General features: G+C 43.1%; 1 protein-coding gene across 2 annotated transcripts in view; it reads left to right on the forward strand.

Moving 5' to 3' along the window:
- Positions 1–23,224, forward strand: part of LOC124804679 (DNA-directed RNA polymerase III subunit RPC3) — a 112,927-nt gene that overhangs the window by 27,288 nt on the left and 62,415 nt on the right. The window contains exons 4-5 of one of the 2 annotated variants that reach the window (XM_047264927.1): positions 7,220–7,475; positions 7,636–7,847. In XM_047264927.1, the coding sequence (XP_047120883.1) occupies positions 7,220–7,475; positions 7,636–7,847 (468 nt within the window). Of the gene's footprint in view, positions 1–7,216; positions 7,476–7,635; positions 7,848–23,224 lie in introns of both variants that reach the window. The other variant, XM_047264925.1, reaches the window with a different exon arrangement.

Raw genomic sequence — 23,224 nt, forward strand, 5'->3', positions numbered from 1 at the left:
TGGACTCCTGACCTATCCAGCGGAACCCCACCACCCTATGGCGCAAGTCGAGGAATCTGCAGCCCACACGGTCGCAGAACCGTTCAGCCTCTGATTCAGACCCTCTACTCGGCTCTGTACCAAAGGTCCTCCCGTCTCCGGCCATCCTGATTTAGGTTTTCCGTGATTTCCCTAAATCGTTTCAGGCAAATGCCAGGATGGTTGCTTTGAAAGGGCACGGCCGATTTCCTTCCCAATCCTTCCCTAACCCGAGCTTGCGCTCTGTCTCTAATGACCTCGTTGTCGACGGGACGTTAAACACTAACCACCACCAAAGGTCTGCAGTCAGTCCTGTCGACGATGCTGCAGATGGTGAACTCTGCTTTCATCCCGCTATCGAGACTGGCAGTCTTTACCAAATCAGATAGCTGCCGGAAGCCAGAGAGGATTTCCTCCGATCCATAGCGACACACATCATTGGTGCCGACATGAGCGACCACCTGCAAATGGGTGCACCCTGTACCCTTCATGGCATCCAGAAGGACCTTTTTCACATCTGGAATGACTCCCCCCGGTATGCACATGGAGGGCACATTGATTTTCTTCCCCTCTCTTGCTGCCCTATCCCTAAGGGGCCACATTACGCGCCTGATGTTGGAGCTCCCAACTACCAGTAAGCCCACCCTCTGCGACCTCCCGGATCTTGCAGACTGTGGGGCAACCTGTGGAACAGGACAAGCAGCCATGTCCGGCCGAAGATCAGCATCAGCTGGAGACAGAGCCTAAAACTGGTTCGTCAGACAAACTGGAGAGGCCTTCCGTTCAGCCCTCCGGAATGTCTTTCGCCCCCTGCCACACCTCGAGACGACCTCCCACTCTACCACGGGTGAGGGGTCAGCCTCAATGTGGGCAGTATCCCGGGCAGCCACAGCCACAGCCATAGTCTGATCGGGGGATGCGTGGGACGAGCTGGCCGTCCCCGACAAACCGCCATCTGGACCCCCACAGTGATGCCCATTGGCAACAGCCTCAAGCTGTGTGACTGAAGGCAACACTGCCTGCAGCTGGGAGCAAAGGGATGCCAACTCAGCCCGCATCTGAACACAGCAGGTCGCAGTCCCTATCCATGCTAAATACTGTTGTGCAAAGAACATCTGAACTAATCTACAGAGAGCACAAACAATTCGACACAAAATTTAAACAGTTATTAAAATACAAGATTGCCTAGTAAATGCAGTAATGCTACTACTTGCGCACTGCTGACACACTGCTCGGTGGCAGAAGGAAACTACGCGATTTTACACTATTCAGGTACTAAAACGCGATGCTACAACTCTCAAATACTATAAAGAAATTAAGAATTAAACTATGTAACAGATAAGTGAGCTACGCATATACGACTTGCTGCTGGCAGCTGCTTATCCAATGGCGGCAGGGAGCACACTGGCTGTGACCAACCGACACTGGCCGTTCAAAACAAAAACAGAAGACAGACGACTACGCAAATTTACACTATTCAGGTACGAAAGCGCGATGCTTCAACTCTCAAATACTATAATACGTCCAAAATTTATGAATTAAACATTGCAAGTACCCAAAAACACGCAAAGAAATTAAGAATTAAACTATGTAACAAATAAGTGAGCTAAGAGTATACGACTTGCTGCTGGTAGCTGCTTATCCAACGGCGGCAGGGAGCACATACTCAGGAGAATGGGATCCTGCAAGGCTCTGTATTGAAGTCTATCATTATTTTTAGTGGCCATTAACGGTGTAGCAGCCACTATAGGGCCGTCTGTCTCACCATCTCTGTATGCGTGTGACATGTGCATTTTGTACTGCTCCACCAGTATTGGTGTTGCTGAGCTTCACCTACAGGGACCCATCCACAAGGTGCAGTCATGGGCCCACGGCTTCCAGTTTTCGGCTGCTAAGTCATGCGTTGTGCACTTCTGTCAGCGTCGTACCATCCAACTAGAACCAGCACTTTACCTTCATGACAATTCACTCACTGTAGTGGAGACATATCGATTCTTTGGGTTGGTTTTCAGAGCCCGATTGACTTGGGAACCTCACCTTCGTCAGTTTAAGCGGAAGTGCTGGCAGCACCTCAATGCCCTCTGCTGCCTGAGCAACACCAATTGGTGTGCAGATTGCACTACTCTGCTGCAGCTCTACAAAGCACTTGTTCAATCCCGCTTTGACTATGGGAGTCTGGTTTCTGGTTCTGCAGCGCCCTCAGTGTTGCGTGTACTCGACCCAGTGTACCACTGTGGCTTCCGCCTAGTGACAGGAGCTTTTAGAATGAGTTCTGTGACCAGTATCCTGGTGGAGGCCGGAGTCCCTCCATTGCAGATCTGATGTGCACAACTGCTCACCAGTTACATTGCACACGTTCATACACCTCCATGGTGTACACCTAGGCCGCAGATTCGTCTGGACCTTTTGCATGACCCTAAGGACTCAGTTACTCCTGCCACTCTCCGCTGTCTTTTCCTCTCGATTCTTGACTTGTTCCGGGGCTCAGAAGTGGTTTACACTGACGGCTCTATGCCTAATGGTCATGTTGGCTTCGTGTATGTCCACAGAGGCCATTTTGAACAGCATTCCTCGCCTGATGGCTGCAGTGTTTTTATTACTGCAGAGCTGGTGGCTATATCTCGTGCTCTTGAGCACATCCTTCATACCCTGGTGGTTTCTTCTGTGGTACTGACTCCTTGAGCAGCCTACAAGCCATCGACTAGTGCTACCCTCGCCATCCTTTGGTAGCGTCCATCCAGGAGTCCGTCTATGCTCTGCACCAGTCCTGTTGTTCAGTGGTGTTTGTGAGGAAGCCAGGACACGTCGGCATCCCAGGCAACGAACTTGCCGATAGGCTGGCCAAACAGGCTACGTGTAAACCGCTTCTGGAGATGGGCATCTCTGAACCTGACCTGCATTCTGACTTACGCCGTAGGGTTTTTTGGCTTTGGGAGACAGAATGGCATAACGGGACACACAACAAAATGCGCGTCATTAAGGAGACTACGAATGTGTGGAAGTCTTCCATGCGTGCCTCTTGCAGGGAATCAGTTGTCCTCTGCCGGCTCGGCTTTGGCCGCGCTTGGGCGACCCACCATTACCTCCTGCACCGTGAAAACCCGCATCAGTGTCAGCGTAGCGCCCGGTTGACAGTGGCCCGTATACTAGTGCACTGTCCCACTTTGACTGACCAACAACGAAATCTTGGGTTACGGGACTTATTGCTGTTAATTTTATCTAAAAACGCCTCATCGGCTGATTTAGTTTTAGGTTTTATTCGTGAGGGTGGGTTTTATCATTTGATCTAAATTTTAGCGCATGTCCTTTGTCCCTCTGTGTCCTCCACCCTATTGCTGCTACGCTGGGGGTTTTAATGTGTTGCAGAGTGGCTGGCTTTTCCTTTTTTATTCTCACAGTTAGCCAGCCACGGTAACCGGCTCTGTTGTTTTAATCTCTTCATCCCGTTTCTGTGGTTGCCTTGTCCCCTTTTGTCCATTTACATGTTTGTTGCCCTTCATCGTTCTTGTGATCTTTCCTTTCGTTCCGTTTTGAGTTGTCACTCTTGTTTGTTTTATTTTCACACTTGTGGCATTGTTTCATTCAGAACAAGGAACTGATGACCTCATAGTTTGGTCCCTTCCCCCTCTTTTAATCCAACCAACCAATCCATGCTTACAGAGTCAGCAGAAATTATAAGCAGTGTTCTTAAAAGTATCATTGACTGGTTTCCTATGAGTGGTGTCACCCTTAGTTTTTATAACACTGACATATTCAGTTCTGCACATGTAGAGGTACTACGTCAGTGATGAGTGTAACACATGGTGAGGAAATAATAAATAGGGTGGAAACTTAAAAATTCTTAGGGGTCCATATTGATAAGAATTTAAATTGGGGGAAAAAAAAACATTTTTGGAACTCCTAAAACAATTCACTTCAGCCACATTTGAGCTTAGAATCATTACTAATCTTGGGAGAGACAAGTCAGTAAGTTGACATATTTTGCATATTTTCATTCAGTTATATCATATGGAATAATGTTGTGGGGTAACTAATCTTTAAGAAAGGCAGTCTTCATTGTACAAAAGCATGCTGTGAGAATTATATGTGGTGCTCACTCATGATAATCTTGTAGATGTCTGTTTAAGGAGTTGGACATTCTGACTCCTGCTTCGTTTTTTTGTAAATAATTCACTACAGTTGAAGGGAAACAATGAGGTACATAATTACAATACCAGAAGGAAAAATGAGACTCATTACTCCACATTGAAGTCATCTTTAGCACAGAAAATGGTTCACAATGCTGCAACAAAAAAGTTGATTATTTACACAGTTATATAAAATGTCTGAGAGGCAATAGGGTAAAATTTGATAACAACTTCTTCTATTCTGTAGAATAATTTCTACTTTTTTTTTTTTTTTTTTGTTAAAAAAAATTAGAAATCTTCAGAATGTAACCATGTGTACAAATTAATTTGTAATATCAATTTATAATGACTCAGTCCACATCAGTACGATCTATCATGCAAAATGATCCAAGGGACATGTTACTAACTACCTACTTAACTGTGGAACTTGAAGAACATCTGTTACTTCTGTTTTTCTCTCTCTGCTATCAGCCTGTCCATTAATAGGTGACACGGGTGCCTTCATTGGATAAATTTTCATCATTTGCCACTACCATTTGTGAAGCTAACATTGATTTACATGAATTCATTTCACATGTTAGTTTTATGGGTGCTGAAGCACCAGTTAATATAGCAGTCATCATTTATGAAACAATGGAAATTCTAGGTAGGAATATCAACAAAGTAGGAAAAGACAGGTTGCTACTTACTATGAAGACACATTAAGTTGCGGACACACACAACTAAGACACTTACATAACACTTTTGGCCACAGCCTCCATCAGCAAAAGAGACACACCCATTCATACACACAAGCAAGCACACTTCGTGCACACATGACTGCTAACTTCAGCATTCCAGACCAAGGTGCTAGAGTTGGTGGTTATGTGTGCATGAGGTACGCTTGTTGTGTGTATGAATGGTGTGTATCTCTTTTGCTAATGAAGGCTGTGGCTGAAAGCTGTGTATGTGTGTGTGTGTGTGTGTGTGTGTGTTTTTTTTTTTTTTTTTTTTTTTTTTTTTTTTTTTTTTTTTTTTCATTGTGCCTGCCTGCAACTTAGTGTCTCATTTATGTTAAGTAGCAATCTGTCTTTCCCTAGTGTTGATACTCGTTATGTATGGTTTTACATGGTGTGCTGAGGAATGTCTTGTAATTGGAAGTCCCTTCTGATGACTTATTACTTCCTTTAGTTTTGCTGCGATAGTTTCTTGCAATGTGACCATTACAGTCACAACATCCCAGTCCCTTAGTGAAAATCTGCAGAAAGTTTCTACTATCTCTCTTGTTCACTTGACGAGCTGCATCATTATTCATAGTGGCAATACTTTTCGCACTTCACTTTTTCCAATAATTGAGTTTTAATAGTATCTCCACTTATTGATATATTGGAATTATTTAGGTCCGTAATCATTGGTTTGTAGTCATCTAGTACGCTTATCAATAAAATTCATCCTACCCACTTATCTTTCACTTCAAAATTCAAATTGTTTGACTGATTAGAAGCAGAATTTATTTTGCAGTTGTATTCTTCTATTAATGTACTGTTCTCGAATGTAGTCAGCAAACCGATTCTTCTGTAAAGTTTTGAGTATTATATAATTGTTTTAATTTGTCCCTGGCTTTTTTTGTAGTTGTGTTTTGGATCAACTGACAATATTACTTTTGCTTGTACATCACACACTTTTGCCTCGTCCTGTAGTTCACATGAGACATATTTCGACAGCTTTTAATGTAAAAAGATAGGTTTTCATTGCAAATTGCCAGGTATTCCTTTCAGTGTTCCTATAAATGGTAATGAATGTAATTCCATAATTTCAGGTTCAAATAGAGCAATAATTTAGTTACATTATTATTATTATTATTATTGTTGTTGTTGTTGTTGTTGTTGTTTCATCGTTTTTAGCCAACTTTGTTGGACCTGTAAGCTGTTGTTTTTACTGTATTTTTCAGTAAAGTGATCATGGTGTGGAGTAACATACAAGCAGCATTTTTTACACTAATGCACTCACATGGTATACAGAACATATTTATCTGAAAGAAGAATAAAGATTGTTCCTAGAATTATGGCAGAGAACGTATATATCAGCAGATGCATAGATTCTCATTTACAATGAAAACAACACTGAAAGCTCTTTATTATCTTGTGTTTGGTTTTTCTTCTCCTTGCTATTAACATTGGCTCTAATTTTATTTCATGTGGTGAAGGCATTTATTTTAGGTAAATATTAATCAGTTTTCATGGCAGTACTTTGTATGTGTATGGGTAATATGAATAAAGTGACAAGCTACAGTGAATCAAAGCATAAATCGATGCATTTTGTTTATTTATGCTGCAATGAGACTAGTACAGCATACAGCAGGTATGACCCATTAATGTAATTAATTTCCTTATTTGGAACTGACCTGAGATTAGCGTTAAAAGCATTCATTGACTTTAGGCTTCTTTCTTAATTGTTTGAAGTTCATATATGAAGTTTCAGTACATCTTGAAGTATTGGAACTTAACCAAATCACTTCCAATTTTAAGAACTTTCTGCCCTGGACAGACAAAATTGTATTTCCAAATAACATTTAGGCATAAGGGGTAAACTGGAATAATCATAATATGCTGTAAAAGTTTTCTGTCTAATATTTATGCTCAGTCCAAATTGCATAAAACTCTTTTGCAAGTAGTGAAATTGTGCCACTTTCATGACCACCTGTCATTTAAGAAGGTTTTAATTTCTATGTTTGGTAACATGAGCAGTTCTGAATGTTAGTGATGGTATCATCATCATCTTCATTATTCATTCATTATCGACAGAATCATTTCAATATCCTTCCTCACAGAGATGAAAGGGCATATAGTTCAGGGGGGCACAAAGTGAGACTAGAGCTGTATGCTTGCATGATACCATTGTGGGATTTACTCATTTGCTCTTTGTAACCAAAAATCAGTATTTCCTACAATTTAATTATTTTCCTGCAAGTCAGAATCTCAGTTTCCTTCACAATGAATACACTCGCCCATACAACAATGTTGTAGTAATTATCTAATCAGGTTAATAAATGTTAATGTTCCAAAATGTCAATATTAATTTTTTCCTTGCAGCAGGTGATGGCAACTTAAATCTGGTTACACTGCGTGACAAATTTTTCCTTCTCATAAGTAAACAATTCCTGATGAGATGCCCATCTGTTTCGGAGGAAGCAGATATCCCTGCCCTAAAAGTAAAGGAACGAGAATTATATCTGCCTCCAGAACTGAATATGAAGGCTCTGAGTAACATGGAAAAGCAAATACAAGATAAACCAGGAGATGATGGCATCTATTGGAGGGTAAATTATGATAGGTTTCATCAAGAATTCAGGTTAGTAGTATGAGAGGGAGTGCACTTTGTGTGTGTGTGTGTGTGTGTGTGTGTGTGTGTGTGTGTGTGTGTGTGTGTGTTTTAAGTGGAATTTACTTTATTCTAATATCATGCTCATTGTGTGATGCAAAATTTTGCAGATAGTTTGAAATGTCAACAGGGACCAGGTGATGGTTGCTGCCATAGGTCGCCGATTAGATGAGAATGCTGCAGAACTGATGAAGCATCTCTTAAATCAGATGTACTTGCGCACAGAGCCGTGGGCTGCAACATCAAACCCTATTCCATACACAGAATTGAAAGAAGCCATTAGAAAGTCAAATACACATCCTCAGTTGCAACAGTATCTTGACCAATATCTGAAGATGTTAGGTATGATTCAATGTCTTCACATATGTTTCTGTGCACTGTGCAAACGCGCGCGTGCGCGCAGACACACACACACACACACACACACACACACACACACACACACACTCTAACCTAAAATACTTACACCTTAATATTTTGGTAATTTTAAAAGAAATTGTGTATGAGATTGAGGAGAGTAAATACACAGAAGCTGAAAGAAAATCGTTCATGATTATCTGGTTGTGTCTGGAAGAGTAGTAGTCGGGGAGGGGACGGGGATAAATTTGAAGGCCGGGTTATGCGTCTGATGCATAACAGTGGTCTGGTAACGTCTAATTCCCACCTTGTAGTCCGCAGGTCGTGGTCGTGCGGTAGCGTTCTCGCTTCCCACGACCGGGTTCCCAGGTTCGATTCCCGGCGGGGTCAGGGATTTTCTCTGCCTCGTGATGACTGGGTGTTGTGTGATGTCCTTAGGTTAGTTAGGTTTAAGTAGTTCTAAGTTCTGGGGGACTGATGACCATAGATGTTAAGTCCCATAGTGCTCAGAGCCAACCCACCTCGTATTGACAAGTATGGTTTGCACATGTACCCCCTGGAACAGGCCAGGCCCAGGGAGGGGTAATTGCTGAGCTACTACCTTCCCAAATTGCCAGTTGGTCCCTCTGTCAAGTGTTTGGTAGGTGTGTGACCTGAGGTGCAATCACTCACCTAAGGCAGGTGAGCCCCCGCTCTGAGGGGCTCCACCAGTTGGAAGGAGCGTGCCATCGGAGACGCAGGCAATCGTGGGAGATTTTCTCACAATAAGCCAAACATCATCTTCTCAGTCAACATCTACTAAGCATACACAGAACGAGACTAGTGTTTCAAAGACCCTCCCAGCTGCGCCTCAGTTCCTCGTGGTTTCACATACTGAAGGCAGTCAGTCCTTTGCTATTTTTAACCCATTCGTTATTCAGAAAGGTGTTGATGCAGTTGCCGGCCCTGTGAAATCCTCCTCTCACATTGGCAGTGGCACTTCACTTTTTGAGACTATTTGCGGTTCTCAGGCACAACAACTGCTTACAGCTTCACTCCTCCACAGCTATCCTATTCATGTCAGGGCCCATCGAACATTGAATTCTTCACATGGTGTTACTTAATTAGGCTGTTGGTGGTCTGACCCACTCTGATCAGGGTGTCAGCAGTTCATTGGAGGATTAAAAAGGTAGATGCATCCTTAGCACCCACATGCGTCCTTTTTCTGACGTTTTATAGAGCAGTGCTTCCATCAGAGGTCAGTGCAAGCTATGAAGTTATCACAGTGCTACCGTACATACCGAACCCGATGTGCTGCTACCGTTGTCATCATTACAACCTATCTCAATGAATGGGCTGTCCAGGAGATCTGGGTGAAGAAAAGAGTGCATTACTCTGTTGCTCACAAGTTGTTGGCTAGTTGGAAAAATGCATTTTACCATCTGGCACTTACAGCACTTTTCTTGCTTCATCCCACTCCACAAAGTACTTAGCCATGCAGACATGTGATCTGAAATTCAGCAACATGGTTGTGAAATCACCCAGTGTCACAGCAGCATTCTCTTCTCCTTGTCCTCCTTATCCTCCAGCTGTGCAACAGTCAACCAAATTTTCGCTCACATGGCGAAATCACCTGCTGCACACCCGGCAGGCCAGAAAGAATGGAAGAAATACTCCTGCAAAGACTTCTTACATCCCTCCAACCAACAGACATCTTAATCGTCATTTGCCAACCACAAAGGCTCCAAGAAATCGAATAAAGACAAACAGTCTTCTCCTTCCCCCCTCAGAGATCCTCTTCGATGGTGCTATCCTCACCCAGCCAATTTCAGTATTGCCAGTGCACACTGCCATCTGTTTTCCTGCCCTGGACTCAGCAGACTGGCCGAGGATGAATGCCACCTTTGTAGATGTCACGGAGCAGAATCCTCCAGCACCTTCGCCTTGTAGTAGAGAGGCTTCGAAGGCTGGCACTCGGCAGACACCGAGGTGACACCTCTTCCTTTTTACCCTCCTCCCCTTTCCTCGTCATGACTCTCCTCCAATAGATTGTTTGTAGCATTAGATCCGACAACGTGGAATTACGGCTGCTCTTGGAATCAAAGCGTCCACTTGTTCACTGGCTCCAGGAAACAAAATTGCATCGTCATGACCGCAGTCACATTTCTCACGTTTTTCAGCTCCACTTTGAACTTCCCCCTGAGGATGTCATTCCATCTCATGGGGGAGTCAGGCTGCGCGTCCAGGATGATATTCATAGTCAAACCATCTTCCAGAACACCTGGCTGCAGGCTATTGTAATATGCATTTTCCTTCTTCAGTTCACCTTTTGCCTTTATACCGTTTACATCCCTCCTTCATTCGGTGTCAACAGGGAAGAGTTCCTCACCCCTTTTTCCTGCCCAGTGGCTCGAATGCACACTGTCTCCTCCTAGAACCTGTGCAAGAGGTGCCCTCTCGGCTGTCTGTATCAATCAACTCAACCTCATATGCCTTAACACTGGAGCAGCCATGTTCCTTTCAGACACCACGCACACCTATTTCCATTTGGACCTCTCATTCTGCACTGCTCTGCTTGTCCATTGTCTCGAGTGGTCTATTCTCTCTGAGACACACTAGAGCAACTATTTCCAAGTGCTATCCATTTGCTGACTCCTACCCCACCTACGTGCAGCTTCCTAAGGCCGACTGGAGGCTTTACTCCTTCCTGGTGACCTTTGACGAACAACTTGTCCCCAGTTGTAATGCCCAGGTAGAATACCTCACCAATGTTATTCTTTCTGCAGCAGGCCATTCCACTCCTCGCACTTCATCTTTACTGTGCTGTGCCCCGGTCACTTGGTGGACTGAGACATGCCGCAGCGCAATTAGTGTGCGGAGGCGTTCTCTCTCCATTTTTAACCGTCATCTTGTGATGACCAATTGTATTTGTTATAAACAGTTGTGTGCACCGTGTCATCGCATTCTTCATGATAGCAAAAAAGCTATATGTATTTCATTTACTAGTTCTTTAACAGTTCCTCTCCCTCTCCTTCATCTAGGCCAATGTCTGATGGCTCTCTGGGACCAATATCCATTCCCCAGTTTTCACCCTGACAATAGCAGACGACATCATTGTGGATCCTATTGCTATCTCGAACACCTTGGACCACTATTTTGCAGAGATTTTTTGCTGCATCCACTAGCACCTTGCCTTCCTCCATCTGAAACAAGTGGAGGAGGCTCGGACAATACCCTTATCTTCTCTGAATCGTGAGTGCTACAGTACCGCTTTTACTACGAGGGAGCTAGATCATGATCTCACTTCATCCCGATCCTCCACCCAGGGCTGGACGATGTTCACACTCTACATCTACATCTACATCCGTACTCCGCAAGTCACCTGACGGTGTGTGGCGGAGGGTACCCTGAGTATCGGTTCTCCCTTCTATTCCAGTCTCGTATTGTTCGTGGAAAGAAGGATTGTCGGTATGCCTCTGTGTGGGCTCTAATCTCTCTGATTTTATCCTCATGGTCTCTTCACGAGATATACGTAGGAGGGAGCAATATACTGCTTGACTCTTCAGAGAAGGTATGTTCTCGAAACTTTAACAAAAGCCCGTACCGAGCTACTGAGCGTCTCTCCTGCAAAGTCTCCCACTGGAGTTTATCTATCATCTCCGTATCGCTTTCGCGATTACTAAATGATCCTGTAACGAAGCGCGCTGCTCTCCGTTGGATCTTCTCTATCTCTTCTATCAACCCTATCTGGTAAGGATCCCACACTGCTGAGCAGTATTCAAGCAGTGGGCGAACAAGCGTACTGTAACCTACTTCCTTTGTTTTCGGATTTTATTTCCTTAGGATTCTTCCAATGAATCTCAGTCTGGCATCTGCTTTACCGACGATCAACTTTATATGATAATTCCATTTTAAGTCACTCCTAATGCGTACTCCCAGATAATTTATGGAATTAACTGCTTCCAGTTGCTGACCTGCTATTTTGTAGCTAAATGATAAGGGATCTATCTTTCTATGCATTCGCAGCACATTACACTTGTCTACATTGAGATTCAGTTGCCATTCCCTGCACCATTCAATTCGCTGCAGATCCTCCTGCATTTCAGTACAATTTTCCATTGTTACAACCTCTCGATATACCACAGCATCATATGCAAAAAGCCTCAGCGAACTTCCAATGTCATCTACAAGGTCATTTATGTATATTGTGAATAGCAATGGTCCTACGACACTCCCCTGCGGCACACCTGAAATCACTCTTACTTTGGATGACTTCTCTCCATTGAGAATGACATGCTGCGTTCTGTTAACTAGGAACTCTGCAATCCAATCACAGAATTGGTCATAGTCCATATGCTCTTACTTTGATCACTAAACGACCATGGGGAACTGTATCAAACGCCTTGCGGAAGTCAAGAAACACGGCATCTACCTGGGAACCCGTGTCTATGGCCCTCTGAGTCTAGTGGACGAATAGCGCGAGCTGGGTTTCACACGACCGCCTTTTTCGAAACCCATGCTGATTCCTACAGAGTAGATTTCTAGTCTCCAGAAAAGTCATTATACTTCAACATAATACGTGTTCCAAAATTCTACAACTGATCGACGTTAGAGATATAGGTCTATAGTTCTGCACATCTGTTCGACGTCCCTTCTTGAAAACGGGGATGACCTGTGCCCTTTTCCAATCCTTTGGAACACTACGCTCTTCTAGAGACCTACGGTACGCTGCTGCAAGAAGGGGGGCAAATTCCCTCGCGTACTCTGTGTAAAATCGAAATGGTATCCCATCAGGTCCAGCGGCCTTTCGTCTTTTGAGCGATTTTAATTGTTTCTCTATTGTCGTCTATTTCGATATCTACCTTTTTGTCATCTGTGCGACAATCTAGAGAAGGAACTACAGTGCAGTCTTCCTCTGTGAAACAGCTTTGGAAAAAGACATTTAGTATTTCGGCCTTTAGTCTGTCATCCTCTGTTTCAGTACCATTCTGGTCACAGAGTGTCTGGACATTTCGTTTTGATCCACCTACCGCCTTGACATAAGACCAAAATTTCTTAGGATTTTCTGCCAAGTCAGTACATAGAACTTTACTTTCGAATTCATTGAACGCCTCTCGCATAGACCACCTCACACTACATTTCGCTTCGCGTAATTTTTGTCTGTCTGCAAGGCTTTGGCTATGTTTATGTTTGCTGTGAAGTTCCCTTTGCTTCCGCAGCAGTTTTCTAACTCGGTTGTTGTAGTACCACGGTGGCTCTTTTCCATCTCTTACGATCTTGCTTGGCACATACTCATCTAACGCATATTGTATGATGGTTTTGAGCTTTGTCCACTGATCCTCAACACTATCTGTACTTGAGACAGAACTTTTGTGTTGAGCTGTCAGGTACTCTGTAATCTGCTTTTTGTCACTTTTGCTAAACAGAGAAATCTTCCTACCTTTTTTAATATTTCTATTTACGGCTGAAATCATCGATGCCGTAACCGCTTTATGATCGCTGATTCCCTGTTCTGCGTTAACTGTTTCAAATAGTTCGGGTCTGTTTGTCACCAGAAGGTCTAATTGCCACGAGTCGGTTCTCTGTTTAACTGCTCAAGGTAGTTTTCAGATAAAGCACTTAAAAAAATTTCACTGGATTCTTTGTCCCTGCCACCCGTTATGAACATTTGAGTCTCCCAGTCTATATCCGGCAAATTAAAATCTCCTCCCAGAACTATAACATGGTGGGGAAATCTACTCGAAATATTTTCCGAATTATCCTTCAGGTGCTCAGCCACAACAGCTGCTGAGCCAGGGGGCCTATAGAGACATCCAATTACCATGTCTGAGCCTGCTTTAACCGTGACCTTCACCCAAATCATTTCACATTTCGGGTCTCCGTCAATTTCCTTCGATACTATTGCACTTCTTATCGCTATAAACACCCCTCCCACTTCACTGTCCAGCCTGTCTCTGCGATATACATTCCAATCTGAGTTTAGGATTTCATTACTGTTTACGTCTGGTTTCATCCAACTTTCTGTCCCTAGTACTATATGGGCATTGTGACCATTTATTAATGAGAGCAATTCTGGGACCTTTCTATAGACGCTCCTGCAGTTTACTATTAGCACATTAATATTGTTATTCCCTGTTGCATTTTGCCTACTCCTAGCTTGCCGTGTCTCAGGAGGCGTCTTGTCGGGCCTAGGGAGAGAATTCTCTAACCTAAAAAACCCCCATGTGCACTCCACACGTACTCCGCTACCCTTGTAGCCTCTTCCGGCGTGTAGTGCACGCCTGACCTATTCAGGGGGACCCTACATTTCTCCACCCGATAGCGGAGGTCGAGAAATTTGCACCCCAGATCTCCACAGAATCGTCTGAGCCTCTGGTTTAAGCCTTCCACTCGGCTCCAAACCAGAGGACCGCGATCGGTTCTGGGAACGATACTACAAATAGTTAGCTCTGATTCCACCCCGCGAGGGAGGCTTTCAGCCTTCACCAATTCCGCCAACCGCCTCTACGAACTGAGGATGACCTCTGAACCGAGACAGCAGGAGTCATTGGTGCCGACATGAGCAACAATTTGCAGTCAGGTGCACCCAGTGCTCTCTATCGCCGCCGGTAGGGCCTCCTCCCCATCTCGGATGAGACGACCCGGCAAGCAGACAGAGTGAACACTGGCCTTCTTCCCCGACCTTTCCGCTATTTCCCTAAGGGGCTCCATCACCCGCCTAACGTTGGAGCTCCCAATAACTAATAAACCCCTCACATTCAAATGTTACAGCACCTATCTCTTGCGGGCAAGCACTGTCTCCTTCATACGTACAACCACATGTGGCCAGATGGCATGTTTCCCAGATGCTGGTGTGAAGCCGCTGTTGTACCCATGCCTAAGCCCGGTGGGGGCAAATACCTTCCTTGTAGCCACAGCCTAATTTCTCTCACCAGTTGTGTGTGCAGTGTGATGAAACGTACGATTCATGCCTGGCTGGTATGGTGACTTGAGTCTCGCAATTTACTAACCAATGCACATTGTGGATATTGAGTGTGCTGGTGTGTGTCAGGGTTGTGTTCTGAGCATCATCTTCTTTGTCGTTACCTTTAACACTATTGTGGCCTGTCTTCCATCAAGCATCTCCAGCTTCCTTTTTGTTGACAATTTTGCTTTCTATTGCATTTCTCCACGGACTTCCTTCCTTGAGCGGCATCTTCAGCGATGTCTTGATTATCTTTACTGGTGGAGAAGTGACAATGGTTTTTGCTTTTTCACTGACAAAACTGTTTGTATGAATTTCTGGTGGTCCACGGTTCAATCCCACATCCAGCCATCCTGATTTAGGTTTTCCGTGATTTCCCTAAATCGCTCCAGGCAAATGCCGGGATGGTTCCTTTCAAAGGGCACGGCCGACTTCCTTCCCTAATCCGATGACACCGATGACCTTGCTGTCTGGTCTCCTTCCCCAAAACAATCCAATCCAATCTGGTGGTCCTAACATCTTGACCCTGTTGCTTGAACCTACGAAATTCTGGGGCTTGTAACGTACCCTCTCTATTATTGTGATTGTTGTTTTGTGCTATTGTAGTTGTATAAATCTGAAATTATTGTAGCGGTTTGCTTAGTCAGCCGTACTTCAGAATTTTTACATTAAATGGAAACTGAAACTTGCATAATAAATACTTTGCGTGAAGTGCGATTTGCGGCATAAACAAAATTTAATTGCAGAGATGCAATCCACTGAATATTAACAGAAAAGCTTTAGAACAATGCGCACGACTGACTAGACACATTCAGAGGGTACGTACATTCGCGTGCGAGTGGTTGCGATATATATATTTCGCAACAAACTGTTGCCTCATCAGGAAAGAGGGAAGGAGAGGGGAAGACGAAAGGAAGTGGGTTTTAAGGGAGAGGGTAAGGAGTCATCCAATCCCGGGAGCGGAAAGACTTACCTTAGGGGGAAAAAAGGACAGGTATACACTCGCACACACGCACATATCCATCCACACATACAGACACAAGCAGACATATTTAAAGACCGTCTTTGCCTCTGCACTTCCGCCTTGACTGACATCTCTGCCCAAACTCTTTGCCTTTTAATATGTCTGCTTGTGTCTGTATATGTGTGTGTGTGTGTGTGTGTGTGTGTGTGTGTGTGTGTGTGTGTGTGTGTGTGTGTGTGTGTATGCGCGAGTGTATACCCATCCTTTTTTCCCCCTAAGGTAAGTCTTTCCGCTCCCGGGATTGGAATGACTCCTTACCCTCTCCCTTAAAACCCACTTCCTTTCGTCTTCCCCTCTCCTTCCCTCTTTCCTGATGAGGCAACAGTTTGTTGCGAAAGCTTGAATTTTGTGTGTATGTTTGTGTTTGTTTGTGTGTCTATCGACCTGCCAGCGCTTTTGTTCGGTAAGTCACCTCATCTTTGTTTTTATATATAATTTTTCCCACGTGGAATGTTTCCTTCCATTATATATATATATACCCCCCCCCCCCTCCCCGTAAAATAATTACGTCGTAACACACTCGGAGATTGCGAACGTACAATCAGGGTAGAGGCACGTACATTCTATCATTCCCCATGGTCTGGGTAAAAGAATTGCAATTATTTAAATTTAAGAATATTTCTTTTTCAGTCGGACTCCTATTTTTATACGAAATGGAAGATTGCAGGTTCTGAATGTCTTGGCACAAACACATCGGAATTAATCTTAGCGGCCACCAAAGGAAAGTAGTGAGCACAATCACGTACCTCTATTGTTGAGCAGTGCCGTCGTAAAGATCGTCGCCTCCATCTAAAATTCGCCTTCTCGAATTAACAGAATAATTTGTACTCCATTGGTATGGGATTTAGGCTTGATCTTGACAGAAATTATAAAACACATTTTTCGTCATTTAACACACATATAGACACGAAATTATACAGTACGTCTTTACACCAGCACATCAGAACAAAAAGTAGTTAATACTAGAAGTAATAAAAGAATCTCGAAATTAGTCCTTGGTCTATCAAGGATAAAACAGTTCTTCAGAGTATTTCTCTGGTATGACAGTTGAACACATTTTCTTCTTGTATCTTTGAGATTAAATTACAACATTTTTTAGTTCCTTTTGAGGCTCATACTTGATTGGAAACGTTTTTGGTCGTCCCACGCGTCTTACTTGGCCGGCTGCTGTACCCAGTCCCTCAGTGTTGTGTATGTCCTCAGCAGTACTTCATGAATAATGGATCGGACCACCCTCTGCCATTTGTAACACTCCCTTGTTTGTTTGATACTAGACTATGGGTGTTTCATTGATGCACCTGCGTGTCCATCCCTCTTAGGCCATCTCAATACAGTCCGCCATTGTGGCATTCATTTGGCCGCTGGTGCATTTTACACTAGCATGGGTGACCGTCTGTATGCAGAAGCTGCTGAACTACCGCTGTCATACTGATGTTATGTTCTCCCCAGTGGATACACGTGCCGTTTGCCTGCCGTGCCTCGCCACCCGTCCCATGCCTCTTCTTCGATGACTCCTTTGACTGCCAGTATGGGGAGCATCCCTCTTCTCTGTTACCTCTTGGAGTTTGCTTTTGGCTATTGCTCCAGCAGCTTAACTTCATGCTACCTGCCACTTTCTTGGTGATTGTGAACCCTTCACCACCTCGGCTTCATGCGGCGGCCCGTTTTCACCTTGGACTTCATTCGCTTCCTGAGGACACTACTCCTGACTTCCTGTATCATTGTATGTTTCTCGACCTTTGCACAGAACTTGACAACAATATCTTTGTGTGTACTGATAGCTGCCTGACTGACTGTGGTGTCGGGCGTTCCTTCGTTATTGGTACTGATGATTTTCGGTCTCAGCTTCTGGAACACTGCTCAGTATTTACAGCAGAGCTTTTTGTCCTGTATCAGACCACACAGTACATCTGGCAACGCAAGCTTTTCAGTTCCGTCATTTGCTCAGACATTCTTAGTGCCCTTCGAGCCTCTGTGGGCTGTACACCATCCCTCCCTTGGTGCAATGGGTCTAGGAAAGCTGTCACTTGCTCACTCTCAATGGAGCCACTGTGATGTTTTGTGGGTCCCTGGTCACATCAGTCTAACGGGAAACGAGGCCACTGACGCAACTGCCAAGGCTACTGTCTTACTTCGGCCCGCTAGTCCTTCCGTCCCATCTGATGATCTCTGTGTTGCCGTCTGTCAGCAGGTGGTGTCACTTTGGCATCACCACTGGTCTTCCCTTCATGGGAACAAGCGCCACAGAATGAACCTTTGAGCAGGCACCCTGTTTTTTATAACACAAGCAGGCACGCGGCGCACTTTGTACACGTGTATAGAATAGCTGTCTTTTTTGTTGCCAAGGTAAACGTGTATGTTCAAATTCACAGTTGAATTGTAGTTTATGTAAACAACAAGAAAATAAACTCACATAATATGAGTTACACTTCTGTTTTATTATACAATAATGAAATAAATTTTCACTATAACACTGTTTCCAAGAACAGGTGTTACGGAGACAGTAATGACCCACTCGAAGCATTAAGCAGACGCCACCCAGCCGCTTATTAGAACACTAATTATCTCGTAGACGACTACCTCAATATGGGATTATGTTGCTAGTTTATAATCGGGGTAATTTTTTTGTACAGATCGTAAATTTTTTTCTCGCCTAGCTCACTTTATATTTTATATTGCTGCTGGTCACTTGGACGTATGACAACACAATTTATTGCTGTGTTACCTGAACCAGTAATGAAGAAATAGGTATGGGTTTTCAGTTGTGAAACAACAATGGAACTGCGCAAAATAATCTTAGTTTTGGTTGGTGCACTTCATACACAAGCGTGCCCACTCGAGGGTTAAACCTCTCTCTGTAGCTTGGCCGACCACCTCTAGACCGTCTTGCTGCAAGATCATTTTAGCTAGGTTGCATATTGGGCACTATCTTTTTAGCCATCGCCATTGTCATCAACCTTTGACGGTTCACCATTTTCTGAGAGAATGCACTGATGTTCGAATTTATGCATGCTGTCTGAGTTATCGGCTGTTTTAATGAACAACGCACAAGCTGTCGACTCTGTTTTACTTTTTACCCGTCTTAGCAATATGGCGAAGGACACTTAATCTTTAGATCGGGATCTGAATTGTCTTTATGGTGTATTTTATGGCTCTTTCTTCAAGAGAAAGTCCCTTTTTTTGCTGTCTTCCCTACCATCAATTGGGCTTAACATGTTCTATGGTTCTGACATGGGTGTGTATGACTGCAGTTGTTTTTGTGCCCTAAAACAAAACAAACAACCAGTGGACTCTGATGACTACCTTTCTAAAATAAAACTCAAAATCATTCCCAAAAGAAAAGATGGAACCAACCATCCCAATAGAAGAAAATGGTCTCCAGAAAAGATAATAAACTCGTAGGAGTTTCCCCTCACAACTGTTAACATGCGAAACCATAACTGGGATCAAATAAAAGAAAGCATAATAAATAAAGCTGAACAGTTAGCTTCCATAAACAAAGCCAAGACACCTGTCTGGTGGACAGAAAAATGTGACACAGACTCCTTGAACTAAGAAGAAAAGCGTGGCAACCATGACAGTCATGGAAAAATTAACGTAAGAGACAAAACGTCTTAAACATAAGAAAATTAGTGAGCAAAAATATCAAAAGAATAAAAAAGCCCAATAAGACTGGCACCCCTTTTAGATCAACAAAGACTTCATCAAAAGCGACACAAGGAACCTTTATAAGACTTTTAAACAGTGCCAAGATGAAAATGGAATATTGCCCACAACAGTAGAGGTAATTCCAAAATATTGGCAGAATATTTCAGAAAACTTCTCAATTGTGAAGAATCCGTTGATAAAAATGGGCTTTAAGATCTCAACAATAACCAGCCCTAACTCTGAACCACCCTACACCAAGAAACTAGTAATTTCAGATCGCATAAACTATAAAACGTCGGGAGGAAAACAAGTCACAACTGAATGTTGGAAAAATGTCAACAGAAATACTGTAGTTTATCTCCGAAATCTGGATAAATGAAAGAATCGCAGATGAATGGTAGATGGCTCTCATCCACTCGTTCCATAAGAAGGGATCCAGATCTGAAAACCCAACAACTACAGACGGATGTCATTTATTTTCACAATGTACAAGATTTCTCTAAACTCCTACTAGACAGGGCAGAACCCCAATTAGACCATCGATTTGGAGAATACCATGTGGGATTCAGGGAAAGAACAACCTGCCCAGAACAAATCCTAAACCTCATGATCTATCAGAGGTCATTGACTTTCAGAAAGCATACAGCTCCATAGGCTGGGAATCCCTCATCTCTATACTAAGAGAATTAAACCTAGACCAAGAACCTAATCAGAGAAAGCCTTACAAACACATACTCAAAAGTCAAATTCATGGGGAAAACTTTCTGACCCTTTTGAGATAAAAATGGGTGTACAGCAAGGAGATGGTCTCTCCCCTCTGCCATTTACCTGTGCCCCAGAAAAAGTAGTCAGTGTGGAGCAGAAGATCTATAGCGAAATCAGAATGGAACAAAAAACAAAGGCATCAAAGTCAGTTGTCTAGCCTTTGCAGATGATACTGCTACAAACTGAGATCTGGGAAGAAGTCAAAGCACAGACCTTCGAATTCAGAAACAAGCTGAAAAAATAAGTCTCAAAATCTCCTTTGAAAATATGAAGATAAACGACAAACTTAAAAAACCCACCAAGACATATTAGTGGGAGAAAAAAAATAGAGGTCACTGAAGAATTCAAGTATCTTGGAGAACGGATCAGCTGGAGTCTAGAAGTACTAAATTTGAACTGGCCTTACAACTCGCCAAAAACACCTATAACAAAAAGTCCCTTTCATAGAGTGCAAAAACAAGACATTACAGTACAGTAATCAGTCTGGAAGCTATGTATGCAGCTGAAACACTGTCCATCACCGACCATGGCCCACCTGGAAGGCTGCAGATAAAAGAAAGGAAGCTATTAATAAAAATCCTTGGCCCCAGACTCCACAACAACAAAATAATTCACATCAAAAATGGAAATCCTTTACCAAAGTACCAAAACACTCTGACCCAATGAAGAAAAGAAGAATTGATTTTTATGGACACAGGTTATACCCAAATAGATTAACAAAATACTTTTTTTACTACTGCAACAAAAAACCCAATCCAACTGGTTTAACGAAATGGAGGACGACTTAAAAGCACTCTAAATCACAGAAAATGTGTTCATAGATAAAACTGAAAAAATAAGAGACAACACCAAAAGAGGTTTCAAGTCAAAATGAACACAGAATGAACAATCTAAGTCTGAAGAAGAGGAAGAAAAAGAAGAATAATAATAGAATGCAATAACAGAAAAAATGAAACTTAATACAAAATTCAAATAAAAGAGGGAGACCAATGATCAAAAGAATAGCACGAATTAAAGGCTTTGCAAATAACAAGCTGGGAAGTCATTTGAGAATCGCAGAGTTTGTAAGGATTTTTTGTAGGGATGGAGACGCAGATAACTTCCATGGCCCGTTGCTGTTTCGTAGCACACCATATTGAGTGGCAGGATATTGGCTGTTGTTGTGCAGTCACTTTGTTTACGGCTGTTTGTTATGCCTGACAGCTTCATGCTGGTCATTTCAACGTGAAATATTCGACATGCTACTTGTCAAACTTTCTGCTTGCAGAAGGTACTTGGTGAGCAGTGGAAGCCAGCTCAGTTCAGCATAGGCTGCTGTAGACAGAACAAGCTCCAGTTTCCTTATAAAGATCTGAAAAGCATTAATTTGTTGGTTTTCTCAGTAATTTTTCTTGCTTCATTCTGTATTTTAACAAACCACTCCCACATTATCGCATTCGGGAGGACGACGGTTCAAGCCCGCGTCCAGCCATCCTGATTTAGGTTTTCCGGGATTTCCCTAAATCGCTTCAGGCAAATGGTGGGATGGTTCCTTTGAAAGGGCACAGCCGACTTTCTTCCCCATCCTTCCCTAATCCGATGGGACCGATGACCTCGCTGTTAGGTCCCTTCCCAACAACCAACCAACCACCCACTCCCACATCAGGTCTGAAGTTACTGCTTTACACATTTTCAAATAAGCAAGCCTGACAGCGCAATGTCGGATTAACTATCTAAATGCTACTGCTGTGTTGCATGTAGTATAGTCACTATTAGATCAGTAATATTGATAATGGCTGGTGAAACATTCCTGCTCACGACTAAGGTGGTGATCTGCATATAAATTTAAATTCATAATAAATTTTCACTAATTTAAGGAGATTTTCTCAAAAGAAAATAAGTTTTGAAGTAGGTAAATGATTCAGTATTATTAAAATACTTATCTTGATGATTCCGAGGTGTTAACGATTGTTGTTCAAATAGCCATATTCTTTGTGTTTGCTACAGAAAGTAGTGAGGTGATTCTCCTGGAATATGTTGTATCCTCACATCATTCACAATCTCTTTGTTGCTTGCAGACCGTCCCAAACCTGTTGCTTGCAGAGCATCCCAAGCCATTGTTAGCATAGCATTTAGAATAAGAATGAACTTACACTTGTATTTTTAAAAATTATGTTATTGTAGGGAATTTTGTTTTGGCAGTTATGAAGCTATATGCACAACCTTCAAAACCCTTATTGATAAAGTCTCCACGTGTTGTAAGAATCTGTAGCAACTATAGTTGCTCTTTAAAACACCACACTCAGTTTGTGTTGTGGAGTGTTTTCAAAAATGTAACTCTTGGCGTGAAATGTATTATACAAAATGATTTTCTTGGAGAAAAAAACTGTGGGAACTATAATCCACAATGGATACAGATGGTGTAAATATTATGTCTTTCATTACTTTAATCAAACATGAAAATCGAGGAACAGAAATACTCCAGAGAGAACCAGAGCAACCTCATGAAAGGAGGAGTAATGTATAAACAAAGATGCTATTTGATAGCCTGTCACATAGGCACGAAGATAGTCCACACTTTCAATTATTTGTTAGTATCACCAGACAGCCCCCTCTTGTAGAGCAGAGCTCCTGGAACGAAAGGAAACTTGTGCTGAATTATCTTGAATGCTCTTGTGTGGACTGGCATCAGTATCATTGAGTGGGGGGGCTCACCAAAGGAAAAGCATGTGCTGACAGACTCTGTTGATGATGACAGTGGGGTTGTGGAGAGGACCAGAGGAGTGGAGGCTTAGTCAGCAGGGGAAGGTCTAGAAGCAGGTGTTGGCCAATGGGGAGGATACAGTTGCGCAGTGTCAGCTGATGGAAGCAGTTAAGCTCGTTTTACCCTTTCAGTGGAAACCCTGTTTGACTTGGCATTAATGAAGAGTGTTGTTGTGTGAACCTCTGTTTCTAAAACTGGAAAGGACCCGGTGTAAGGTAAGGGTGCTATAATGACATCAG

This window comes from Schistocerca piceifrons, chromosome 7, assembly GCF_021461385.2.
Source record: "Schistocerca piceifrons isolate TAMUIC-IGC-003096 chromosome 7, iqSchPice1.1, whole genome shotgun sequence".
Classification (NCBI taxonomy): Eukaryota; Metazoa; Arthropoda; class Insecta; order Orthoptera; family Acrididae; genus Schistocerca; species Schistocerca piceifrons.